Below are 25,252 nucleotides of genomic sequence, written 5' to 3'. Positions count from 1 at the left end.
GAAATTCTCAGGGATGTGCGGGGGGGCTCAAGCACTAGCTGTTGAGAGCCATTAAGACTGTAGTGAGATGATGCTCAGAAGCATATTCCTCAGTGTGACAGAGCCCAGACTGTTCAATGACACACAAGGGATTGCTACCTTCTAGTGAGTCACAAGTTATTTGCTACTAAGAATATTGAAAATTCATAAGTTTGTACATTATTTTTTTGTGTAAAAATGAAGTGTATTCAAGGTTATCCTTTTAATTATGCTAGCTCTTGTTCACTGTTCACTTTCATCCCAATGCATTTTCAGATAAGGGAGTTGGTATTCCAGCAGTGCCCTGGGAAATGCATGTGGGCCACAACGAAGTCCCTCACCTCATCCCATGTCAACAGAGTGACCATGACAAGCATTGGGCAATTAGAAATTAAAATGGTGTTTTAATTTTTTGAAAAAAAAAAAGACCCTTTGGATTTATTCCACAATCTTCATTCACTCATGAGTGTATTGGGCAGTTAAAATTATAATAGAAAGGTACTGTGGCAGAGAGAAGATTGGGAGCTCCCTGCTGTGTTGATCTAATGAGATGTCCTAAGCCAAATTTACATAACAGATGGGAGACGGGGTTCTGTCACACAAGGACCGGATCCTGTAGTCACCTCTGAAGAGGAAATAGGGAAGGCGCAAACTATGGAATAGCTGGATTTGTAGGATACCAATGGAGATTCCATAGTTGCTTGTAGTACCCTTTTACATTTCTCCCTTTCCCTTTGAGTATGTCTCTATTAATCCCAGTGATGATGGCAGTTTGGACCTGTGTGATAGGAATTTAAAAGGACTAAAATGGAATTTAAAAGGACTAAAAGGACCTATGTGATAGGAATTTAAAAGGACTAAAATCTCCTCTCTACAGCTTGTTATACTGACCACAGGTTTAGAGGGTAAAAGTTTTCTCTGAGTTTCCTTCATTTTCATTTACTTAGGTGTAAGAAATTCTGTGACCCAATCAAATTCCCAGGGCCTGGTCTGATGAGGTTGGCTGGTGGGAAGGAGATAGATGGTGGTGGCAGGAAACCAGTCTGCAAAAGGTACCATGAGGAAATAATTGCACATTCCTGAGACTTGAAATGGCAGACTTTACAAAAATCACACCAAAAAAATAATTTTGCTTAAAAGGGATTTTATACCATTGAGTCTTCTATTGGTTATTTTTTCAATAATGAAGCTAAAGCATTTTGTCTTCTTTTTTAAATAAAATGAACCAAAAAGAGAAGATATTATGAAATTCTAATTTCAAATAACTTAAAATTTTACTCTCTGAATTAACTTTGAATTATCAATGCTTCAGAGTATTTGGGTGGACAGTTTAACAAACAAACCATATACCAATGTGAAACAGATGTACAATAAAATTATCTGATCTGATTTTTATATTTGGGAAGTTAAACACTAAAGAGAAGTGAGAAAAAGTAAGTTATGTAGTGAATTTGAAACACTGATAACTGGCCAAGTTCTGGCTTGATCATGTGAACTCTGAGGAATATTTTCATTTTCTTTTTCTTCTTGTTTTAAACTTCCTTTGCCTATGAATGGATTACCAGTCCTTGCATGACTACCACACAGCAGTTTTGTTAGGATGACATGATAAAATTTATATGAAAGTCCTGTAGACACATACATTTTAATCTAAAACACTTAAACATTTTGAATGTACTATTTTTAAGGCCAAAGAACACATTATAAAATCAAGCTTAAAACCATCTACTATGATTTATTGTTTTTGCTGTTGTAATTACAATTGTATGACATTGACTACATGAAAATAATTTTAATTATTATGCCTTTCCCTTTTTATTATACCAGTCATAAATATATTATGGGCAAAAATAAAATTGCAAAATCTGTATCAGTAACTTTTCTATAGAATAAACATTTCTTACCAAAAAAGAAAAAAGCCTACATTTTAATTTTTCCACATTGATTATTTTATCTCATTGAATATATCTGAATTAGTGTTTGATTATATTATGTTACAGCAATGAACTGGGTGTTATATGTGAAGCCAGACTGCTTATATTCAAATCTTGTCCTTTTACTTAGTAGCTAAATGACCTTGGGCAAGTAACTTAGCCTCTCTTGTACTCAATTTCCTTATGTGTAAAATGGGGATAATGATCGTATCCATCTCTTAAAATAGTGTTGTTAAAATTAGCCTTTAGAGACTTCTCTGGTGGCGCAGTGGATAAGAATCTGCCCACAAATGCAGGGGGCACGGGTTGGATCCCTGGTCTGGGAGGATCCCACATGCTGCAGAGCAACTAAGTCTGTGCGCCACAACTACTGAGCCTGTGCTCTAGAGCCCACGAGCCACAACTACTGAGCCCGCATGCCACAACTACTGAAGCCCGTGTGCCTAGAACCCATGCTCTGCAACAAGAGAAGCCACAGTAATGGGAAGCCTGAGCACCACGCGAAGAGTAGACCCTGCTCATCGCAACTAGAGAAAGCCCATGCACAGCAACAAAGACCCAACGCAGCCAAAAAATAAATAAAATAAAATAAATTTAAAAAAAAATAAGGCTTTAATAAATATTACATATCCTAACATAATATAATAAATATATGCTATGTAATTTGTATTTTGTTATAAAATATACTATATAATTATGTCATATATTGTACATTAATATATAATTACATATCTTTATTTTTAAATTTTATATTCATAATATATGTCTTTTCACAGGATATAGATTAGAGTTGGAAACATATTTTGCCAGCATAATTTAAAATTTTTTTTTAAAATATGAACTAATTGCCATTTATTCATGTCCATAAAGACTTTTGGATATCACTGGTTATCTGTACTGCTTGTAATTTGATGTAATTGTCAGCATAATTTGACATTACTGTCTGGTAAGTAGACACTGATGTATAAAGCCCATGATGGGTCAGTGAAGTGGAGTGTCTAAAAGCCTGCCAGACTATTAAGTTCTGTAAATCTTTCCTGCTTTCCCTCCTGGAATCAGAGTGAGGAGAAGCAAGTTTGCTGATTATTTTTTAAGGGAATCATGGATACAGACTGACTGTGTAGCAAAGAATAAATTCCAGTTTGCCAAAAGCTGATCAGTTTGATTATAAGACAAAGAGAGTCAGGAGCAATTAATTGAAGAAGAGAAGAAATCCTACAAGGAAACTTCTCTCACTGTACTCCAGTGAGGAAAAAGAAAAGTAATCTAAATTTATATCAGTGCATCCTTCACATCTACCAGTTTATAACCCTCACACAGTTATGTTTCAATTTTTGAATTTGTAAAATGAAGGGATAAACTAAATCACTTTCAAGATCCATCTTAAAGCTTAAAATATCATGACTCATTCTGAATGAACTACATACTTTGTTGATATATTTGAACACTTCCTTGAATTTATGTCAATTTACAGCTAACTGACTTTGAAAAATACAGTTTCAAATTATTGATGTACTTCATAACTTTAATAGTAATTGGGAAAGCTGCTACTTTTACTAGAGCTTTTATCAAATAGAACTACGTGTAAGTTCTAGCTTTGAAACAATCAGGCTACCTTGTAAATTCAGATACACCTTTCAGCTCATTATTTCAGCTTTAGCTTACAACAGTTATGGAGAACTGGCCCTTAGCAGCTTTTGAATTTGTTGATTCTCAATGGAAATGAGAAAGCTTAATTTCTGGGCAGGCTTCACTATTAATAGATGTATGGCTGTGGTTTAGTGCCAAGTGGGGTCAGGATGCCTCCGAATGGCGCCCTGTCAGTCGTTGCTCCAGCCAATGTGGGCAATGAGGGCCATTTTCCTGTCTCAGTCCTGCAAGGACTGACGAGATGGAATCTTTAGTCTGTCTCTGTGGCAAACTTTCTTGGCCAAAGCAAGTGGAAAGCAGAGGCAATTATCCAAGTATCTGAGGTAAATGTGTGTTTTTCTGACCCAAATACTTGAAAAACTACCTCAACTATTCTCTTTGATTTGACTCTTATGATCTGGACACATCTTTCTGCCTGTATAAATGAATCTCTTTTCTGGATGTCTTCACATATGCATGTGTGTGTGAGGCAGGTGGAGGTGGTAAGCTGTGCGTGTACTCGTGCATCTGTCTGGCTTTGTGTGCAACTGTTTAATCTGTTCTTCCTAATTTTATAGTGATTAAATTAATTAATTTAAAAGTCCTTTTGAATTAATTTAGGCATGCCATGCTTAAATAATAATTTTGAACATAAATCCACATTTGGTTATTAATAATAACTTGAATATAGGAATTCTTGAACACTGGGTAAATATTTATACCAGATACCACAGAAATCTAAACCCTGATTTAACACTAACTTTTAGCATGACAGCAGACTCACCGTCTTTTTGCTTTCACAAATAGCCAGGGTCGCTGAGTTAGCCATACAAATAGAATGCTAAATAATCCAACAGGTGGTAATTTAACCTTTTAAAATAAATGTCTTTGGCTTTATTTTTCCCACAATGTTTTAAAAACCCAACTACTATTTCTTAGCATGTTCTGGACAATGGATGGGAAAACAAGAAGAGCAGAACTGCAGTCAGTAACTTTCACCATTTAGTAGCAGCAATTCTAGAACAGACTTGGTAATCGTTTGGGTACTATACCAAATTAACTATTGAAAGTTTTAGTGTATTAAACTATTAAAATTTTAAAGCACTAACTACAGAAGTTTTAGAAATTAACTATAGATTTTATTTATTCTTACAGTCTGGAAGAAGCCTAGGTTCCAAAATAATTATTATGAAATAGATGGGTAATACAAGACAAGTCTCTTTCTCTTGAAGTCTAAATTTTGTAGTATAAAGGAATGGAAATTTTCTAGATGACCTCCAGGATTAATTCTAGATTTAAAATTGTATATTCCAATTTTAACATAAATGCAGATATTTCATGTAGCTACTCTGAAGAAGTTGGAAGAAAAAAAGATATAACTGGTGCATGATTTTCCAATAATAGGACCATTAGAACTCTTTTATTTGAGACAAAGAAAATGTTTACTTCCTATTTTTTAAGAAAGAGTACTAATTAATCTGGAACAACGTCTCTAAGTAAATGGTTCAAAATTGTTTGCCTGGATAGCGAAGAGAGGTGTGCTCTGGATATGAACTCTGCTAACATAGAACATCTGGGAGTAACAAATACTCAAGAGCATTTTCTGTAGAAAAGACCATTGGCCAACCATTATGATTGTTTAAAATACAGCAGTATTTTCAGACTAAAAAGTATATTGACAGCTTCCAGCAGGTTATTTATTTGGTTATATTACCTTAACTTAGCCAACACAGGATTTAAAAGTGGGTTAGTCATCAACCAAAATGACCTCCTTAAGAAAGAATCTGGTAACCATGTCATTAGGCCAAGTACTAAAAACTTCAGGGGATTACATCAAATAAAGATGACATCTAACATATCCATTTCCATTCTGCAACTGTATTTTGGCATTAGAAATACACACACACACATTTTGGCATTCATACATACACACATGCACACACACAATATTCTAATCTAAATGAAAATCTACATAAAACTATGAATATAAACTTTTAATATAAAAATATAAACAATACAAACTTAATTTGAGGATGCAATGATTTACACAGTTTTGTATTATCCACTGGACCTTTAGTTACACTTTTTCCTAAATGTTTCCAAATTTCACATAGCACAGGTTAGTGTTGAGAATCAGACTAAAGTCTTTTTCTTTTGTTTGTTTTTAAATCTCAGCCTTGTATTAACAAATTTTGTTTAATATGGTATATAAGATGTAAAAGAGGGGGCAGATGTGAAAAGTATAATCATGTTTGCATTTTCTGTTTTGGCAATTTTAGTGACAAACATTATGTTCAGCCAGGTGTCAGGAAGGTCCTCCTAACGGTCGGTAGCATTACCAAGGATATTTATAATACAGCAGAAATGCCGTGGAAAGTAGTAAAAAACAGACGTCAAAGCCTCATTTCTTGCTTTTGTGGCCTAATTTTATGGTCCATTTTTGAATGCTGTCCAAAAGTGCACTCATAAAAGAGAATTTAGATTTGGCAAGCTACATAAATGTTCCCACAGGTGCTGTCAGATAAATCCTGAAACACCTTTCCTTCTAAATGACACTTTTTTTTTAACTGAAAAGCACTAAGTCCTCCAGAAACATTTTTTGCTAAAAACATTCATACAGGGCTGTTGATGTGCATCAAAACTTACTTGATGAAACAACCTGAAATACACTTTTGTGGGACCTATTTAGTACAACCTTTATTACAATAACAACAACAAAAAGGAAATTTGTATCGATCCTCTTGATTTGGATTTTTATATAAGAAGCCTAAAACCATTTGAAGTCTAATAGCTGGTTCTTTTTTTTTTAACTAAAAATAGTTTTAAACTGTAAAGGTCTTCTAGATATTAAGCAATTTGTAGCTGTTTGAGTTCTAAATCCCTTTGGCTATATTATATGCACCTCTGTTTTAAAGTTTTATTCTGAAATTTCCTCTTTCACTAATACAATAATAATTTAAATTGATGTCAATATGTGCTCTGATAGAAAAAAAATTAGTAAAATCTTTTATAAATTACTTGAAATGCCATATTACCAAGAAATGGCATTACAATCTCTTGTAAAGTTATCTTCATTTTTATATCAGTGCTCTAGCTGGGAAATATTTCATCATATTTTGTTTTTGTTTTTTTATTTACTTACTGTTGATACATAGATTGAGTGGTTCTTGATTAACTTTAGAGTTTTTGAAGCTATCTTATTTGGTGTGACTTAAGGCTTAAGTGTAGCTGTGCTAAAATTATATGAGGGTAAGGGAAAAAGGAGTTAACTCTTTTTCTCACCACCTGGGCTACCTTCCTGCATTTCCATGCCACTCCTGTCCTTACATCAGAGCTCCCTTCCCTGACTTCTAGCCAAATATTCATAACAGTTTTTCAATTGTCTGTTGATTGACTTCTATTTGGTTTGAACAGGATGAATTGGAGGAAAAGGGGACCTTACCATCTTTTTGAAACACATTTCTAATGTAATTTACCCATTCCATAAACAAAATAATAGGACTTTCAAACTATTTTCCAAGAATTCCCTAGAACAATAATTTCCAAAAACCATTTAAAGACCACTTCATCACAAGCATCATGGGGCATTATTAAAAATACAGATTTGCCAGCCCAGGCCAGGTTTAAACACTTGGTCACTCTGGAATGCTGTAATTTGATGCCCTCCGTAATGACATTCTTTAAAAATATATCCAGTATTTATTTAAAGGGGAGACAGACATGCATAGGGAAAAAGGAGTGAAGGAGGGTTCTGGGGAAAGCAGTAGAACACACTCTCTTCTACTGCCTTCAGTAATTCAACCCCGGTTCCAAAGCTGCAACCCCACTAGGTCCTTCCCAGGCCTGGATCCACTTCCTCAGAAGGCAGTTTGGTGGCCACCACTTGTTCAAACATTACCTCTGGGTGTGCCATACTCTTTGCCTTCTAGTAATATTATACTATTTTTGAAAAAAGAGCCCATATGTACATATTTTCTTTATATTTTCAGTGTATTTTATGTCCAGTGATTTTTTTCTTAAACTTTTTTTTGGAGATAATTATAGATTCACATGCAACTGTGAAAATTAATACAGGAAGGTCCTGCATATCCTTCACTCATTTACTCACCATAACTTTCTGTATAACTAAATACAATAACAGAACCAGAAAATTGACATCGACATAATCCATCAACCTTATAGTACAGATTTTGCTAGTTTTACATTCATTCATTTGTGTGTTTATGTGTTTGTTTAGTTCTAAGAAACTTTTAGTTTTATCACATGCGTAGACTTCTGGGACCATGACCACAGTTAAAATACAGAACAATTTCATCATGAGGATCCCCTGTTGTACACTTTCATGGCTACAGCTACTCCCCTTCCTCTAGCCTCCCTAAGCCACCATTAATCTACTCTCCATCTCTATAATTTTGTCATTACAAGAATGCTAAATAAATGGAATCATACAGTATGTAACCTTTTGAGGTTGGCTTTCTTTCACTCAGCATTAATTCCCTTGATATATATCCAAATTACACACATCAATAGATCATTCTTCTCTTATTGCTAAGTAATAGTCCATGGTACTAATATACCACATTTTGTTTAACCACTCACCTGTTTAAGGGCATTTGTTTCCAGTGTTGGGCTATCATGAATAAAACAGCTATGAACATGTGTGTATATATATTTTATGTGGACATAAGTTTTAATGTCTTTAAATGTCCAAGAGTGCAACTACTGGGTCCTGTAGTAAGCACATGTTTAGAAACAGCCATACTCTTTTCCAGGGTGGCTGTACAATTCTACATTTTCACCAGCAATGTGTGAGTGAGTGACTCTGTTGTTTTGCATCACTATTTCTTTTTTATTTTAGCCATTCTTATAGGTATGTAGTGATATATCACTGTGGCTTTAAATGTGCATTTCCCTAATGGTTAATGACATTGAACATCTTTTATGTGTTTATCTACCATTTGTATATCATCTTCAATGAAATGTCTGTTCACATCTTTTATCTTTTTTCATATTAGGTTATTTTAATTTTGAGTTTTGAGAGTTATTTATATGTTTTACATACAAACCTTTCTTGGATATATGGTTTGCAAATATTTTCTCCCAGTCTGTTGCTTGTCTTTTCATCATCTTCACAGGGACTTTCACAAAGCAAAAGTTTTAAATTTTGATGAAGTTCAGTTTATCACTTTTTCATTTTATGCATTATGCTTTTGGTGTCAAGTCTAAGAACTCTTCATCTAGCCCTAAGAGCTGAAGATTTTCACCTATACTTTATTTTTCTAAAAGTTTCATAGTTTAAAATTTACAAATAAGTCCATGATCCATTTCAAGTTAATTATGTATAAGGTCCTTTTTTTTTTTTTTGAACTGTGAATCCTCATTTGTTCTAGCACCATTTATTGCAAAGGCTAATCTTCCTCCACTGAATTAATTTTCATTTTTGTTATAAATCAGTTGAGCATATGTGTATGGGTCAATTTCTGTGTCCGTTGTTGATGCACCATGGTTCACCAGGCCAATCTTTAAGCTAGCTTTGCTAAACCCATCCCAGAGCTATTAATTTAGAAACTTCCAAGAGAGGCTTAGAATTGTGTATTTAAAATTAATTGTAGTAGTAAATCTGATGTACAGCCAAGTCTGGCACCTGCACCCAGAGGTTACACAAAGATTTTTCATGAATCTTTGCTGAAAAGGTTGGTGGAGAGGAAGTAGGGGATAGCAGGTCACCCTGTTTAATTAAATTAAATATATTGAGAAATATTTAACATTTAGGTAAAGCTGTATAAAGTAAGAAATGACCACCTAAAAACTCACCATTCAGGTTAAGAAATAAAACATTACTTATTCAGATGTAGCCTTTTGTGGGTCCCCTCCCTCCTTAACCACACTCACCTCCTCTCCTATCTCCAACCCAGGGGTAACAACTCCCCTATATTTCGTGATTATCATTTTCATGCATTCTCTATATTTGACCATATAAAATATGCACACATATTCATATACATACATACATACATACATATATATGTCAGATTTGTTGTTTTAATAGAAACTTGAAGTAAAAGCAACTATCAACTTGATCAGTGTGCAACTTATTCTTGCCAGTTCTCAAACCCAGACCACAGCATATTCTGAAGTCTAGTTTAGCTCTGTTTGCTTAGATTTGGGTATTTTTACTGTTTTCTTTGTTCATCATGCTATTTGATGTCTCAGAACTTTACTCTGGCATTATTTTCCTTCCTGAAATTTACCCATTAAATATTCCTTTAGACATAAGAGTCTCTTGGGAAATAAACTCTGTTTCTGTTGGTCTAAATATAACTATTTTTCCTCATTATGAAATGATAACTTGTCTGTATATATACTTCTTGGTGGAGAGTTATTTTTCTTTCAGCACATTCCATGGTTGTATTAGTTATCTACTGCTGCATAACAAATTACCCCAGGCCTGAGTGGCTTAAAACAATAGTAAACAGTTATCTTTTTTTTTTTTTTTAACATGTTTATTGGAGTATAGTTGCTTTACAATTGTATGTTAGTTTCTGCTTTATAACAAAGTGAATCAGCTATACTTATAAACAGTTATCTCTTACAGTTTCTGTGGATTAAGAATTTTTGAGTGGCTTAGCTGAATAATTCTTGATCAGGGTCTGCCATGAAAGTTATAATCAAACTGTTGGCCAAGGCTACAGTCATCTGAAAGCTTGACTGGAAGATCTGCTCTCTAGATGACTCACTCAAATGACTGGGAAGTTGGTATTGGTTATTAATAGGAGGTCTCATTTCCTTTTCATGTGGGCTTCTCTACAAGATTGCTGAAATATCCTCATGACATGGTAGTTGGCTTCCTCCAAAATGAGAATTCCAAAAACCAAGGCAGAAGCAGCAATGTGATTTATGACAATGTTCAGCGCTGTCATTTCTGCTGGCACATACACCAACCCTAAGTGTTAGAGGGATTACACAGGGGTTGGTTTATCAGAAAGCAAGGATCACTGAGGGTCACCTTGAAGTCTGGATCCCCCAATTACCTTGTGACTTTTATTACTGCTGCTGAGTAGTTGGCCATCAGAATGCAGCTATGCAGAAATGTATTTGACTATTTGAATTGCAAATTTCTCTTGATATAAAATGAATACCTTTTATATTATTAGAAATAACATTTGGAGAATGATTACAACTTTCAGACTTTTATCAGTGTTAAGCAATACTTTTTATCTACCTGTATAGCTTTTTCAACACCCTGCTATAGTGCAGGGACTTAAAATGCTATATCATATTTCTACTACGTGCACTTGCCAGATTGCTTTGCTTTAAGTTATATTTCCTATGACTAAAGGGCTTTAGAAAAAAAAAACTTTATATTTTCACATAATACCTGCTATACCTTTTTCATATTGGTTTTTCTGTAAAAAATACAGAGTATGATGATTCTTAATTACCTAAGTATGAGTGGATAAGGTTATTAATATTCTTTGACTACATCTGTAAAACTTCGTCTTCCCTGTGAGTACTGGGATTTTGCTGCAATGTCATTATATGAAGACACTGATGCCCAGGCATTGTAACATAACCCCTATTGTAACACTAATGATAATCTTTTAATATGCAAATAATTTCAATTAAATACAAGCATAGAGTATTGCTGGAAGTGACTTAACAGCTAGTGGTCTGACTAGAAAGAACAGTGAATAGTCCTTCTCCCTGATAACTCTCACAGACAGTAGATGTTCCAGATAACAAAATATTCCTAATGGAAATACTGAACCTAAATGAACTTCCTTTAATTTAGCATTTTGTAGCCTTGGAGTTTTATTAATTTTCAATTAATCCAGAATGGGTATTAAGACAAACCATGAATATCATCTCATTTACTAATTGTTTATCTGATTGCGCAAAAGCTGACTGAAAAAAGAAGTGCAATAAATAATGGTCAATAAATATTTCTAGTAGGTAAAATGTGAAAAAAACCAAAATTTAACATGTCACTGAGACAGAGGGAAAAAGAGAACAATGAAACTATGAGATAGAATTCTGCAACTCACTAAATATTAATAAAAATGCATATGTGAATTTCACAACTTAGTAGAGAAGGTAACTCATATGTACAGATTGCTATAAAATACGTTAGAGAAAGTAATAATTGTTATGAGAGTTTAGAAGAGAGGGCTCATATTTGGGACCTCATAAAAATGACTCATGAGTTTGTTACTTCTTGAGCCAAGTCTTGAAGGATGGATAAGATTTGGGCAACAATCAATGAAAACAGCATGTAGAAGGAATGCTGTGAACCAAGGAACAGAGGTAGAAATCCTAGGGTATTTCTGCGGACTAGTTGGTCAGGAGGAATGGTGAGAGATTAAAGCTAAACAGGCCGAGGTCACCACACCTCATGGAACTACTTGGGCACTTAGCTAAAAGGAATGGTCTACATTCTGTAGGCAGGGAGTAAAGAGCCGATGAATGATTTTAAATAAAGTAAGGCATATTCTGAGCTGGCCTCACAGCTATATAGCAGAGGCCAGTAGCAAAGGTGTTGTATTTTCAATAAGCATGTATCCAAGCACATTCTCAATCATTTATAAGAACAAAAGCACTAGTCTGAAAATCAGTAACAAATAGAAACATGAGACATGTACAAAGCATTTTTTATTCTAAGATGATACTGGTAAATGTATAACACTTGAGGTTTTAATAAACAGCACCAGTGTATTTTTTCCATAAAAAGTAAAAAAGGAAACAAAACTCTACTCAACACATGAAAAGTATTAGCAGGAACTGAGAACTTCTGGTAAGTACTAAGTTTAAAAGCACAAACATTTAGTAGGAGGTATGTGGTGTAAGTTGCTAAAAAAATACGTAGTTCGTAAAACAAACAAAATTAGTTCTGTTTACTACTTGGCTGGCATAAATCAGGCATGGGTGAAGAACTGTTCTCAAGGATCGAGACTCTAAATATATAAGAATTCGTACCAGAGTTACCAGAAGATTATACATATTTATGTAAGTCATATAGCTTTGGTTTTGTGATTCCAAAATGTTGAAACTCTTACCTCGCACAACAAGGTCAGCTGAGGCTGAAGAATTGTCCACAATTGTCTGAGCGGTGCATGTGTACCTCCCAGCGTGTTTTAGCTGGGCATTTCGGATGAGCAGTTCCCCATTGGAATCCAGCTGTCGGCAAAAACAGCAGCCATTCAAATCAGTACATTTTTTTCACCAATTAAATGGTATTTAGGATATGAGAGGTACATTTTCCCCTAACAAAATGAACACCTGTTCGAGATGTGCTAACTGTCTGTGTGTTCTTAGGTTACTTAAACTCTGGGCTTTGGTATCCCAAGTGAAAAATAGAGTGAATTACCTAAGGTCATTTTTAGCTCTAATGTCTTTAGTATTCTATTATTTATATAATCAGAGGGCATTTTGAGAGAAAACACAGGATGAAAATATTTCATTGATGTCTTTTAAAAAGAAATGTGAAGGTCCAAAAATCTTGATGCTCAATATCAATGAAGATACATAAATGCTGTATGGCTAGGGAGAATTATTAATTTGGTTATGTAAAACCAATCTAAACAACTAATTTCAAGACGTGCCACAGTTCATTTTACAAAGATACTAAAAGTGTGCAGAAACTGTCAAAATGGACAATTCTACTAACATGTTCTGTTTTGGCCAAATATAACCTCCTTGTGGGCAAGGATTTTTGTCTTGTTCACTGCTCTATTCCCAGTGCTTAAAATAGTGTTTAACATATGTTTTTTTTAAGGAGGCTTGAGGGAATTTTGCTTGTGAATGATAAGGCACCATCCCAATGCAATTTCTAAAAATAGCTAATATTTATAGAATGCCTCCTCTATACAGATCCTAGGATTCTCTTCTGAAAACACTCCTATGAGATAGGTCCTATTTTGTCCATTTTACTAAAGATAAAAGTGAGACTTAGAGTAGCCAAGTAATTTAACTATGGTTACTTGGTTTGCTTGGCTGGAGGAGCATAACATAGTCCATGCTCATTATCTCCAAAATACTCTCTTAAGAGAAAAATTTGGAAAACTCGATTTTTAAATAGACATTTGGTTTCCCTGAGAAACAAAAATATTGATTTACTATTGCAATTATAGATATCCAGATAGATTAAAGTGAAAAACTAATGATTAGGTTAATATTTCACATAATAGATGAAGGTATTGTTTCTGTTATATGACAGACCTGCAAATTTTAATTATTTAATGACAATATATGGAATAAATGCTCTGCTTCACCATTGGTTCTGCTGGTGGCCCCTTCACATATTAAATTCCCTGCTGGTCTTGGAAAGTATTTGGGTTGCAATCCTTGCTTGATTAATAAGATTAATTAAAAATAATAGCTAGTTATCATCTGAGCAGATTGATTCAATTGGTTGTAATAGAATACTATCTCCATATAAAGAACTGGTCAGTGGCCACACACCTTGTTCCTTGGTTTCAGTAATTAAAATCTCTGAAAAATGAAACTAGGGGTCATACAATTTAATGTTAGTTGGGGTCTTCCTGTCCCTTGAGGTCTAAGATTGGGTAAAAATCCAGTTTCCAAGATTTCTTCAAATTCCTAAGGTAGGGGAATTCTTTCCTTCTGTTCTCTTGACCAAGGAGCTCCAGACCAACCTTTTCTCTATTTTGCCATGAAACCTATTAGCATGAAGTATTGCCTAGTAAAGTAGGTGTACTAAAGAGTTAAAGGTCATGGAATTGGTTGTATCCCACAAAGTAGGGCAATTATCATCCACTGTATATTTCTATTTTTAAAAGTCCTGCTGGTCATAATTTTACTAAGGATTTCTCAGTGATCTTCACCTGTCTCTGTTCCCTATCATTTTGTTGGCACTCACTCTCACTCCCATATCTTACCTCTCTCTGCTCTTCTCTTCTTTCCCTTGGAAACAAACAACTATTCTTCTTTCCTCATGTTAAGCTGCTTAATTATTGGATCGTTGCTTGGATTCTGACAATACTTCTTCCTCAAACCCTTACTTTCTGTTTTTAGCTTTTGCCGTTTCTTTACCTCTTACCCCTCAGTCCATTTTAATCTGGTTCCCAACTCTTCAACTCATTTTACTTGACTTCTAATAGCATTTGACCTTTCTTCCCCAAACACCCAACTTTTCTAGTCATCTGTGACAGCACATTTTCCAGAAAGTTTGAGAAAATTCTTAACCTCTCATCTTCTTCAACTTCCTTATAATTCCAAAATAAATTATTGAATTTATCCCTTCCTTTTCTTCAACACTTCCTCTGTCCTTGTCCAAGCTACCAACATCTTTCACTGAACTACTATGTCTTATTTGGTCATGACCCTCACCCCTGTCCCATCTATTCTTTTCTCTACTTAGCACTCAGGGTGACCTTTAAAAAATGCAAATTAGATCAAATCATCCCTTTCTATAAAAACAAACTAAAACCTTTAAAAATGTCCCACTTCTTGGAATAAAAGCCGTAAGTGTTATGATAGTCAACTTGGCTCCATTCTCTAAATTCTGTCCAATATTCCAGCTCAACTAGTGCCACCATTGCACTTACACTCTGCTCTCCAGAAGAACATTCCCTTTTTAAGACCTTAAATGTATCTTGTTATCTCCTATCTCTGGTTCTCCAAGGTGTTTCCTTTCCTGGAATTTGATCTCTTCATACCCCACCATCTTACCACCTTCATCTAAATAACATTTACCCTCCCCCACCAATATCAGTTCAAATCATTTCCTTAAGCAAGTCTTTCTGTTTTCTGTTGTTACATTTTGCCATAGCACATTTTACTTAATGTGATATTATATATATCATTTACAATAAAATATTTTTGCAATTATATGATTAAAGTTGGTTTCCCTGAAGGATTGTAAATTTTATGAGAGGAGGAAACATGCCTGATTTCTTCAGCATTGTATCCCTGTGTTACATGTGTACAGCTGTATGTGCTGTATCCCTAAGACCAGCACAGTCCCAGGGATATAACAACACCAAATATACATTGTTTGAGTGAATTTTTCAGCATGCTTTTAAGACTTCTGGCATCTGCTCTTAAGATAATACATGTTTACTTCTTTTCAGGTACAAGCAGAGTTAGGATAGCAAGTTCATATAGCCCATCACAATGGCAGAATTTTGTAAGCACATAATGAGACATTTTGATGTCAGGATGAAGTACACACTCTTGTCACCTCTTTTCCCACTTCCTGTGCCCCAGAAACTTACATTTTACCATGTGTTCTCTTTCCTGCAGACCTTTGTACATATCACTTGCATTGCCTGGATTCTCCCATCTCCCACTTCTATCACTTGGTTAACTTCAAGTCGTGGTTTAGATGCCCCTTTCTTCTCTAGAATCCAAAGTCCTGGTTAGGGGATTGCCCCTTGCATATTTTCATTTTAACTATCCCTTTCTATTCTAATTATTTAGTTGTTCATTTCTTCTACTAGACTGTAATTCTTTGAGGAAGGGACTAGGTCTTATTTATTATTACATACAAATTATGTATTGTGATATCTGACATACAGGAGGAATTCAACAAATAAATATTGCATAAATGAATTAAAATACCTATTATCTAAAATGTTTTTTATTAAATTCTTTTAGTAATTTCATATGATTTTTCAGGTAAGATAATGATATTATAAGATAAAATAGCTGAATTGAGAACAACTATTGCTATCCATATACCCAAGTTCAGCTATCAATTAATAATATATTTCAAATTATTTGTAAACAATTTCATGAGTAAATATAAACGTTTTAGGAATAATATGTAAATTTATAGAGAAAAGAATGCAGTTGACATATAAGAAAATGGATACCTCTAAGTTTTTCAACCACCCATATTTGTTGTAAAGAATTAGGCCTTTACAAATTCAAAATTTGTAATACAAATCACAAATTTACAGAGCGATCTGCCCTTTCTGTCAGCTTCTGGAAGGTAACCTGTAGTATTCTTTCTTTGCCTGGGCATCTTGGGTCATACTGAATAGTTCTAACCATGTGATTTAGGGTGGAAGTTAGACACACCTGTATAGTTTTAGAGTAGGGGCTGACCATGCCAAAAAGACTAACATTGTGGCTTAGGGTAGGGGCTTTGGGTCATGTGTTATCAATTAACCTAGATATTGAGATTAACCATTTGGGCAATCAATCAGTCAATCAATGCCTACATGATTAAGCCCTGGTTAAATCTCTATATATCAAAGCTCAGGAAAGCATCCCTGTTGGCAATACTCTGTGCCTACTGCCACAGACCATAGCTGGTAGAGTAATGCATCCTGACTCCATGGGGAGAGAACAATGGAAGCTCTATGTTTGGTACGTCTCCTGGGCTCTGCCCCATGCATTTCTTCCCTTCGTTGCTTTTAATCTGCATGCTATTTGGGTAATAAATTGTAACCATGAGCATAATAGCTTTCAGGGAATTCTGTGAGTTCCCTCTAGCACAAGGAAACTGAGGCTGGTTTTGGCAACTCCTGGAACTTGCAGTTGGTTTCAGAACTGAAGATGGTCTTGAGGACTCTGCCTGACTTTGTAGTTGACCAATTCTACATATCATACTAAATAGAATTCACCTAAGGGGGGAGGGGTAAAGAAATATTATTTTATTACCTATAGCTATCTTTTTAAAAATATTTAAAGTAAGAAGAGAGTAAAGTTGTGTATATGGGGAAGGTAATAATAAAAGAGTTTTTCTTTAGCCATTGTAGGTGCTAACTGACATATTTCTGAGACAATTTCTAGTGAGAAAAAATAAAATAATATAAAATAATTACCATAAAATAAAATAATTTAAACACTATATTAATAAAACAGACTGCTTTAATGTGCTTTAACATCCTTAAAGTTCAATACATCATAGTACTGAACTTTGACATTAAATATTCATTAATGGAAAGATATTAAAAAATATTTTTAAACTATCATGACACAAGATAATAGCTATATTTGAGAAAGAATAATGTTTGCATAAAATTAAAAACACTTAGCTCTATTGCATGCTTTTATTATGTTAACTCACTACTTGGGTTGCTCCATGTATCCAAATGAAAGATAATCCTGTTGCTAAACTTCCACTATTTCAATGAACCATGGGATTAGATTGGAATTTAAAAAATAAAATACTTCAGAAATTAAAATTAAAAAAAAATTCAACCTTAAAAAAAAAATTCAACCTTATAATAAAAAAATGAAAGCAGGAAAATAATATAAAAATAATTTGTGACACCATAATTACCCTTTGTAAAATATTTGAATGCTGTACACCTAATAATCTTCTTTAATGAAATTGCTATAATTTTCCCCAAAATCTCAGTTTGAAACACAGTGCTGTTTTCATATTCACTTATTTAATCCTGAGAGGAATAATGTTGTTATGCTTTTCATACTTTTCACATGTAATGAAAAACACAAACTATTTTGTCTTAAAATATCATATTAAAGTTATACTTACTGAATCTTCATAATAAACTCCTTAAAAACTTTTAATTAAACTATTCTAAAAGTTTAATGCTAAACTCATTTTAAAAGTTAGGCTTGTTTTAAACATTAGGACTTAGGTAGGTAATGATAGGCCGATTTGCATAAAGCAGTTATAAGCGACTTTAACATTTATTCTCATTCGATCTATATTTGGTGAAGGTGTGGCACTGAAACACCTCAAAAGGAAAATAAAGAAAAAATATGCTATATTATTTCCAATTGAGTTGTGTATGTATAAAAGCTTTGCTGACGTTTTTATAAATGGCACTAGCCCTTTCCATACCTCAGGAGAAGTTGAGGTTCTCAGTGGTCGACAGAACGCTTACAAAGCAAGTAAAGATCATGGCTCTCAGCACATTCTAGCCACAAATTAGATACGAATGCTCTCTCTATTTTCACTAAAAGCCACAGCTTGGCTGAATTACAAAATGCTTCCCTTCATATGAGGAGAGTTGAATCACATACTGGAAATTGTGATAGCACAGCTCAGGGATGTTCCAAAGTGTATATGTGGTTTACCACTTAGAAACTTCCCAAGTTTAAATCAAAAGACTTCCAAAATATAAATGCCTATTCCTTCCTTTCCACTCCCCCATGAACTAACTTTGAAAAATCAGTCCTGCAGTATAAATGAGTCTGAATTACTAAGTTGTATTAACAAATTCAGTTAATCATAATGAACAAAGAAATATGCCATAAAGTATATACAAGGTCTAGATAAAGCTTAGAGGTCATAATGGCTCTATAAAAACATCTCTTTTGTTCCATTGAAGTTCAGAATGAAGAGACAAATATGGAAGACTGGAGGAAAGCATAGCCTTTAAAGAGAATACTCTAGAAACCTGTAAGCAAAAATTATTAAATATGTATGATACATGCTATATCCATGAAAAATAAACATTTTTCTTTTTTACTTTTGGCTTCCTAGGTTAAAGAAAGAATAAATGTAGCAAATTCATCAGATGCAACTGCAAACTTTAACACCACCATCACCAACACACGAGCAAAAAAAAAAAAAAAAGAAAAAAAGTAAGGGTTTTATAGGTGCCAGGGGCTATTATAAATACTTTACATGTGCAAATTCACTTATAACAACAACCCTGGGAAAGGGGTACTATTCTTAACTGTATTTTAGAGATGAGGACACAATAATACTGTAACTACAACCACCACTACTGCTACCACTGTTGCCGTTAATAGGATACTACTACTGCTGCTATTAATATCATTATTAAGATTGCTACTACAACTTCTGCTATTGTTACTGCCATTGCTGTAGCTACTATGAACTCCTACTAATACCTGATCTAGCTTATTAAATGCCCTTAAGATGCCTTGCAATGTGCTAGCTACTTTACATATATGTTTCCTATTTAATTTTTATAAGACTCAGGGAGATATGTTTAATCTTTCCATTTTACAGATAAGGAATTTTAGATTTTAAGTTAAGCTACTGGTAGAAGGCTCAATAGTTAACCTGTTTTCCCCAAGTTAAGCTGTTGCCAAAGTAGTGCTTCATGGATCAAACAATTGAACTTAGATTCACAGTTTGGTAGGTAAAAGTGGATATTTTCTCATAACAGGAAAAATACAATATGTTATATTTTCTTTCTTTAATTTTTAACCTATTTAAATGCTCAAACATAAGAAAATAGAAAGAATAGTACAATGGCCACCCATATACTAACCAATTAGATTCAACAGTTGTAAACTTCTTGCCATATTTTATCTAATTATCTAGCTGTCTATCTATTGTTGAATCCTTAAAGAACAAATTACTGATACCATCGTAATTCATTCGTCAAAATATTAAATTGAATCTCCAAAACGGTAAAACCATTCTCTTAAATAATCACAGACACACAATCACACACAACATAATTAACATTAATTTCCTAATATGATCTAATATTCAAGTTAGTGTTATTTTAAGTAATGCATCAGCATTAAGTTTGCCTGAATGTAAAAAAAATTTAAAAAGACATAACTTACAAAATCTTATGAAAATGAGTATTATCATTACAAATATACATACTTAAATATATTAGGGAAATAGTTTAGGATAATTACTGAGAGGTCACCCCGTACTTACTTGATCAATGGAGATGTTGAATATCCCTGAATCTGGCTATTTTGATGGCTGAAGAGTTCAATTTTGATCAATCGGACCATTTTAAATTAAAACTCATAAGGAAGGAAATTTTCTTTTCGATGTCTACTAAGCATTTTAAATGATGGACAAAACCATCAAAGCCTTGGGTTTAGAACCCATATTTTTGAGTTGAAAGAAAACTTGAACACTGTTTAATTTATATGGTTTTTAAATTGGTTTCCATTAGCCTTAGGGTTCTGAAGACCTTCATGGATCACTTGGTAGAAAGAAGGGATCAGAATGGGATGTGTTTTGGGACAGGAAGATGTGAGATGCCCTATAGTTAAGGCTTTGGTCTCCTACACATGCTCACAAACATGGGTACAATTTTTTCAGTCAGACCAACTTTACCTTCATCTTTGATATTTATTGGGGTTCTAATTTAAATTTTCTTTGCAAAAAGAATTCTGCTGCTAAAAACCTTCTGTTGCTGTTTTTCAAAACTTCTGGTGTGGCCCAACTTCCTCATATGACAGATGAGAAGCCTGAGGCACAGATTGACTGTTTTGCCCAAGATCATATAACTTGTCAAGGGCAAAACAACAACAAAATTCCAGATCTTTAGATAATGTTCTGTTTTAAAAACTAGTTTTTTAAAAAATTAGTTAGTTTTTTGGGAATATGAGAGCTAATGACAAAATAGGATATTTCTAATGTGATATAGTAAATAAAACATCAAAATTGACAATGTAAAATTATAAAATAAAATTCCTAAGACACCAAAAGTTTATATGTTTATTTCCCCTTCTTTTTATTTTATATACACACTGTATTTTGCAAGCATAAAGAGCCAGAATAATTATTCCAGTGATGATTAAGTATGCAAGGAGTTCTATGTAAAACAAATGGGACTTTAATTTTGAATGAATTTTTAGAAATTTCTCCAAACCAGTACATTTCTGAAGAAAAAAGACTTGCTGCTATATGTGCTTAATTCCAAATATTTAACCTTATCTTTGACAAATGCTTCCTAAAGTCTAGACTCTGGGATTCTGCTAGAGAATAACTTTAGCTGGCATGATCTCTGCCCTGGAAGTGTGATGATCTAGAAAATAGCAAAATAAAATAGAATAGTTAGGTGTAAGTCAAGTCTTATTAGGGTAATGAAAGGGAGGTAGAGAAAGTTCAGACAGAATGAGGGATGATAGAATTCTCTCTTTTCCAGTTAATTACCCTTAGTAGAGAAACAGTTTGGGCACAGGTAGCCTGCCTTTGTGGGTTTTGTGTGGACCACAGAACTATGTCAGGGGACATTTCACATATTTCTTTCTCTCTCCCAAAATTTAAAGAGTCTTGAATTCGCGAAACACATGCAGTCTATCCTCTACTTCTGATAATATTTTGAAAAATGCTTTATCTATCCTCTTATAATTTCTTTTTTTGTCTTCAGCACTCTCATTTGCTCAAAATAATATAACTTCTCTTTGTTTCCAACATACTATGCTTAAAACTTTTCAGTCCCTTTTTTCTTAAGTCTTTTTAAAAAAAATCTCCCTTGAGAACAGCATTTCTCAATCTTGACCCTATGGATAATTTGGATCAGTTAATTCTCTGTCGTGGAGGACTGTCCTCAGCATTATGGGATATTTAGCAGCACCCGTGCTAGACAGGTGCCCGTAATACACCACTTGCCTGCAGTTGTGATAAACAAAAATGTCTCCAAATATGACCAAATTTCCCTAGGGAGAAAAATTGTTCCTGGTTTAGAATAACCATTTTAGGGCTTACATCATCTCACTGTGCCCTCTTGGTTTTCTGCTATTTCTTCAGCTCTAATTTGATTCTTGTCTTAGTCTGGATTATGGCCTAACACTCCTTTTCTGCTGTAACCTGTTGCCCCATAACTCTGGACAATCTTTACCTTCTTGTTCAATAATGACAGAGAGCCAATGAAATTGAAAAAACAAAAAAAATGACTTCTGTTTATTACTGCTTCTCTTTCTCTCTTTTTGCATGCACAGAAGCAAAACATCTGTTCAAATTCTGTTCTTCTAGTATGAGATACATGTTTCAGATTTAAACACATTTCTGTGACATGTTCAGTAGAATTAATATTTTCTTTCAGCCTTAGGGTAAGAAATCTGTCTACTTTGGTTTTGAATGCTGTCTATACAGTCAGAACAAATGCATGTCCACACACCTGCAAACACACACACATAACCTATCTCTCTAAAGGAGATCACTAAGAACTGCCTAGAGTTTTATAGTTAGGCAATCTGAAACTCTGTAGACTTGACTTACAATGTGATGCAAAGGTTTCTAATCGTGTAGGGAGAATAAAGTAATTTGGATAACTTTGAACATAAAATGTTCATTAAACAAGATTATAGAATAAGTTAGGAGTTGAACTGCTCTTCAACTGCTGTCTTATAGTGTTTCAAATAATGGGAGGGAGGTTATTTAAATAGATATAGACATGAGTACCAGTCAATGGATTAGAAACAAGTGGTGAAGACCACAGGGTCTACAATCAAACCACCTTGGTTTCAAATCCTCTGTCTGCCACCAGTAAGTTGTATGACTTTAGACAAGTTACTTAACGTTTCAAATCTTGTTTCCCCACCTCAGAAATTGAGAAAAAAATCACAGTAATATGTGCTCCATAGAGGACTGCTATGAAGATCACCTGAGAAATACATGAAAAGCATTTAATCCAATGCTGGCTAAACAGCAAGCACTCAGTAAAATGTTGACTATTATTACCTCTCCATTGCCCTCAGCAAGGAAATACCTAGAATCTTTTGTCTCAAACTAGGTATCCAGTAGAGCAAGCAGTGCAAAATATCAATCATGAAAAATGAGATCTATAACCAGAAAAAAACTATCTGGCAAAAGCTTCTGGAATTTTCGATGTAGAATGATTGCTCTATTATAAAAAGTATTAGTAATAACCTGCCAGATCTTGTGCCAAGAACTTTATAGGCATTCTCTCATTGAATTCTCACAAAAATATTATGAAGTAACCAGTATTGCAAACCCAATGAAGTAAGCTGAATGAAATAAGTGAATTACTAATAAAAGTTTACAGAGGGGGAAATTTGAAACTTAGAGAGGCTTAATCACTGACTCTAGATTAAGCTTAATGGAGCCTAGAGCTCTGGTTGTGGCAAAGCCTCTGAACAATTCATATGATATTTATGAATTCAAAGCAGGTATGTAAAATCTTCTAACTGAACTTTAATTTTAACATTTATTTGTAAACAGAAAAAAAGGTATTATAGCAGCAATACCAGAATTAGAAAGTTTAAGAAACTCAACGTGGTTAACTAAAATAATGGCTCTGACAGGGAGAACTGTCAAATAGTTGAAGGAAAATGACTCAAAGTGGGTGTCAAAAGTTAGATAGCTCCTGAAAAAAAATTTCTGCAGATCAAGAACCACCATGAGAAAGGAATAAAATGATATATTACAAATACATATTTTTTGGTAGATAGTCTTACATCCTTTATAGAACAAAAGGGATTATAAATTAAATTGGTAAGTAAAATGACTCCGCTTTTGTATTTACTCTAAACGAGTAAGTAGCTATTGAACTGGAAAATCAAAATAGAAATCATTTTATATTTGGACTTGAAAAATATAGGTATTTGCCATATAAATTTGACAGAATAAAAGAATGCCAGATAAACTACTTATAAGCTTATTGTATCAAAGCTCCAAAGTTATGAAATTTGTAATTCATATATATATGTATATATACATATATATACTTAACATCAACGCATAAATTCAAGTTCAAATGAAACATTTACTGACCCTAGTTACATAATGATGTAACACTCAGTGAATATTTATTGAATAGTGAAAGAATAAATAACATTACAGGTAAATTAGATATTTAACTTCTTAATATTTTTTCTATAATCGGTATTGTTTACTTACAACTTTAAAATTAATAGCTACATTTTAAAACTAATTAATTCAAAAGAGTTTTACATAAAGTAGGATCATAAATGTAATAGAAATGTTACTTATATATTTAACTTTTATAGGTCACTATAAATTCTTAAAAGAAATGCACATCTTCAAAAATATATAGTTACTTTTTTCCTGATAATTATATTAATATAATTGGAAAAAGTATAAAGAAAAAAATTTAAATCACACATCTTAGATATAATTAATTTGATATAGATATATTAGATATATTATAATTATATATATATGATAGATATATTATAATTTGTTTAATTTCATAAAGCTTCAAGTTCCAAGTAGGTCAGGCTGTGAAATTTGAAACCTTAGGCACGGTTGCCACATGGTGGTCAAGATCAAGAATAGCAAGCTAAACTCACAGCATGCTTGATTATTAAATATAATGTATTATTGAAGCCAAACTTGAAAATAAAAACTTAGGTTCTTAAAATTAAAAGTGTAAATTTTTATGTCTATATTCTTCATGAATTAGAGTTTCTGATATTAATTTTTAGCAATTAAAATTATTAAAACATGATGGTGACAATGACATCAGTTTTGTTAACTGTGATAGCTACCAAGTCATTTATATTTAAATTTTAAACTCATAGGATAGCTCTGATTTATTTTGGATCAGAGTCTGTGCTTGTCTTTTGTTCCTACAAAAAGTGTAAAGAGTTTTTTGTTATTATGTGTAACACAGGCAAAATTATTTAAGTCAATACATTTTTAAGGAATTTCACATGTTCTGATTCCTTCCACTGCCAATCACCTTGGTTTCTCCAATGTTTGATCCATAATTTTCAAGATAACCCTTTCAAAAAGAATTTTGTCTCAATCCACAGTTGTCATGTTGTCGGTCCACAATTCTTTTAGTTGGGCTTCTTTGATCTCCAGTGGAATATGGACACACTTCAAAATTCCCCACCTGTAATCTTTGGGATCCAATTTCCTCAAGCAATTTACTTTAGGACCATGTTTAGGGTCAAAGGAGATGGATCTGCCTGGCACTGAATTTTAGACACCCTCTAAACATGCATTAAGTTCAAACCATATTTACTCTTAAGCTTTCACACCTTAGAACAGTACAGATCGTTGGGATATGCCA

At 33.6% G+C, this 25,252-nt stretch overlaps 1 protein-coding gene across 2 annotated transcripts in view; it reads right to left on the bottom strand.

Annotated features, from left to right (window-relative positions):
* The window catches only part of CNTN1 (contactin 1), a 232,829-nt gene that overhangs the window by 95,511 nt on the left and 112,066 nt on the right, over nucleotides 1-25,252 (bottom strand). For both annotated transcript variants that reach the window (XM_060024589.1, XM_060024588.1), the window contains exon 15: nucleotides 12,635-12,755. In XM_060024589.1, the coding sequence (XP_059880572.1) occupies nucleotides 12,635-12,755 (121 nt within the window). The remainder of the gene's footprint in view (nucleotides 1-12,634; nucleotides 12,756-25,252) is intronic.

Source organism: Delphinus delphis, chromosome 11 (genome assembly GCF_949987515.2).
Source record: "Delphinus delphis chromosome 11, mDelDel1.2, whole genome shotgun sequence".
Classification (NCBI taxonomy): Eukaryota; Metazoa; Chordata; class Mammalia; order Artiodactyla; family Delphinidae; genus Delphinus; species Delphinus delphis.
This window is presented reverse-complemented; position numbering and strand designations above follow the sequence as displayed.